Genomic DNA, 2,521 nt, shown 5'->3' with positions numbered 1-2,521 from the left:
TCGACCCACTGCGCCTCCTTGGACTTCTAGGCCTAGATCCACTGCGCCTCCTTGGACTTCTGGGCCTAGACCCACTGCGCCTCCTTGGACTTCTGGGCCTAGACCCACTGCGTCTCCGTGAACCTTTGGGCCTAGATCCACTGCGCCTCCTTGGACTTCTAGGCCTAGATCCACTGCGCCTCCTTGGACTTCTAGGCCTAGACCCACTGCGCCTCCTTGGACTTCTAGGCCTAGACCCACTGCGCCTCCTTGGACTTGTAGACCTCAACATTCCCCTCCTTCTTGGACTTGCAGACGTCAACATGCCCCTCCTCCTTGGACTTCTGGACCTCGACATGCCCCTCCTCCTTGGACTTCTGGACCTGCTTCTCCTGACAACTCTGTGTTGGTCTCTGTCCATCTGGCTGCCCCGGTTTGTCCAGGCTGAAGGAGGAGAAGAGGGATTTTTGGAYCGTGATAGAGGTTCCTGATACTGCTTGGGGGGTGTGTGTTGACGTGAGGAGGTGGTGGAAGTCCTTTGAGGTGGAGACCTGGAGCTTCTGGTTGAGGGGCTTGACCTCTTTGTCTTCCTGGTCCTGTCCTCAGGTGTGGAGTCAGAAGAAGAGCTGCTGCCTCCTCTGGTGTCTGGTCTGCTGAGGCGGGAGGGAGGTGGACTGGGACTGTCCATCTGTGTAGGACTGTAACGCTCTTGTCCTTTTGACTGGGCCTGGTGTTCTTCAGCAGGAGCTCTGCAGGACGGTCTTTCCTTCTGGTCTTTGTCCTCCTTTGGGTCCTGGTCTTTGTGAGACCGTCTGGTTTCCTCAGAAGCAGGAGCGGAGCTTTCCTTCTTCCCACTAGCTAAATACCTTTCAACAGCAGCTCCGATGGCAGATGCAGACGTTCGTACAGTAGAACTTCTGTCCTTCTTTGCTGAAGCTTTGTCCTCCTCTTCAGAGGAGGATGATGAAGACGACGATGAAGAGGAAGATGAGGAGCTATCACTATCACTATCACTGCTGCTGCTGTCACTGCTGCTCTCTGGTCTTTCTGCTGCCTGTTTGGTCTTGTCTTCATGTTTGTCGGTCCTCTTGCTCTGGGATGTCTCCAAAGGTTTGGACATGTCTCTTCTGTCTGCAGATGGCAGGACCTCATCCCTCCTTCTCCCAGCACCTTGTTCTTTTCCTTTCTCCAAATACCTGTCCTCCCCTGTAGGCCTGTCTTCATTTGTTTGTCGTTTCTCCTGTTCCCTCTCTTGTTGGCGTTCAGTGTGGACAGGAGACGTGGAGACCTGGGACAGAGGTCCATCTGTTCGTTTGTCACTTCTCTGCTGGTGAGGAGACGCTCCTCGGTCCTGTCTCCTGGTGGTGTCTTTCCTGTTGTCTCTGTCATTTAGTGCTCGTGAGTCAGAGTGATTCTCCTTCTGAATCATTTGCTCCTTTTCTCCACTCCTCTGCGCTCGTGGCTTCTCTTTTTCAGGAGGAGGTGAAGGAGATAAAGAGTCACGTCTCGTCTTTCTCTGCTGCTTGTTCTCCTCTTTTTCACGCTCAGCGGTTCTGGTTCTTTCCCTCCTGGTATCCTGTTGAGGAGGAGGAGGAGGAGGAGATGAGGAGGAGGAGGATGAAGAGGAGGTGGTGTCATGCCTGGTCCTCTGAGGTAAGTTCTCCCTCCCTTTGTCTCTCTTTTCCCGGCTCCTGGAGCGTCCTCTTCTCTCCACCTCTGCGCTCCTTGAACGCCTCCTTTTCTCCATCTCCCTGCTTTTAGAGCGCCTCCTTTTCTCCATCTCCCTGCTTTTGGAGCGCCTCCTTTTCTCCACTTCAACGCTCCTTGAACGCCTCCTTTTCTCCATCTCCCTGCTCTTGGAGTGCCTCCCTTTCTCCCTCTCTCTCTGTTTACTTCTAGACCTTCTCCCTTTCTCCCTCTCCGTGGTTTTCTGTGGAGCGGGAGAAGGTGAGGAGGAGACCTGTCTCCTCCTGGTCTTCTCCTCCTCCCTCTGTCTGGGTTTCATCTACACATGGGAGGAAACAGTCTTGTGAGCTTCAGAACAGTTGCAGTAAAACTGTAAGTATCACAGTCCCAGTGAACACCTCCTTACCCGTTCACCTCCCTGACGATGTGAGCTGTGCTCCTCATAGCCACGCCTCCTCCTGTCAGGAGATTTCTCCTTTCTACCCTCTGTTTCTCTTCCAGTTTGATCCTTTAGGTGTGACTTTGGTGGAGGTGGAGACTGGTCGCTGAAATAAACAAACAAACAGTAACCTTTCTATCCAATCAGGACTCAACGCTCGTTATAATCTGTCTCTATCCAATCAGGACTCAACACTCGTTATAATCTGTTTCTATCCAATCAGGACTCAACGCTCGTTATAATCTGTCTCTATCCAATCAGGACTCAATGTTCATTATAATCTGTTTCTATCCAATCAGGACTCAATGTTCATTATAATCTGTTTCTATCCAATCAGGACTCAACACTCGTTATAATCTGTCTCTATCCAATCAGGACTCAACACTCGTTATAATCTGTCTCTATCCAATCAGGACT

The 2,521-nt window shown here is 51.6% G+C and overlaps 1 protein-coding gene across 1 annotated transcript in view; it reads right to left on the bottom strand.

The window, feature by feature from the left end:
- Positions 1-1,031: 1,031 nt before the first annotated feature.
- Positions 1,032-2,521, bottom strand: part of LOC106536937 (serine/arginine repetitive matrix protein 2) — a gene marked incomplete at its 3' end in the record, with an annotated part of 8,718 nt that continues 7,228 nt past the window's right edge. The window contains 2 exon segments of the mRNA XM_014034299.1: positions 1,032-1,984; positions 2,072-2,210. Of these exon segments, the coding sequence (XP_013889753.1) occupies positions 1,032-1,984; positions 2,072-2,210 (1,092 nt within the window).

The sequence above is a fragment of the Austrofundulus limnaeus genome, unplaced genomic scaffold (assembly GCF_001266775.1).
Source record: "Austrofundulus limnaeus strain Quisiro unplaced genomic scaffold, Austrofundulus_limnaeus-1.0 Scaffold2042, whole genome shotgun sequence".
Lineage (NCBI taxonomy): Eukaryota > Metazoa > Chordata > Actinopteri > Cyprinodontiformes > Rivulidae > Austrofundulus > Austrofundulus limnaeus.
Note: the sequence above shows the minus strand (reverse complement) of the source record. Positions and strands in the feature narration are given on the sequence as shown.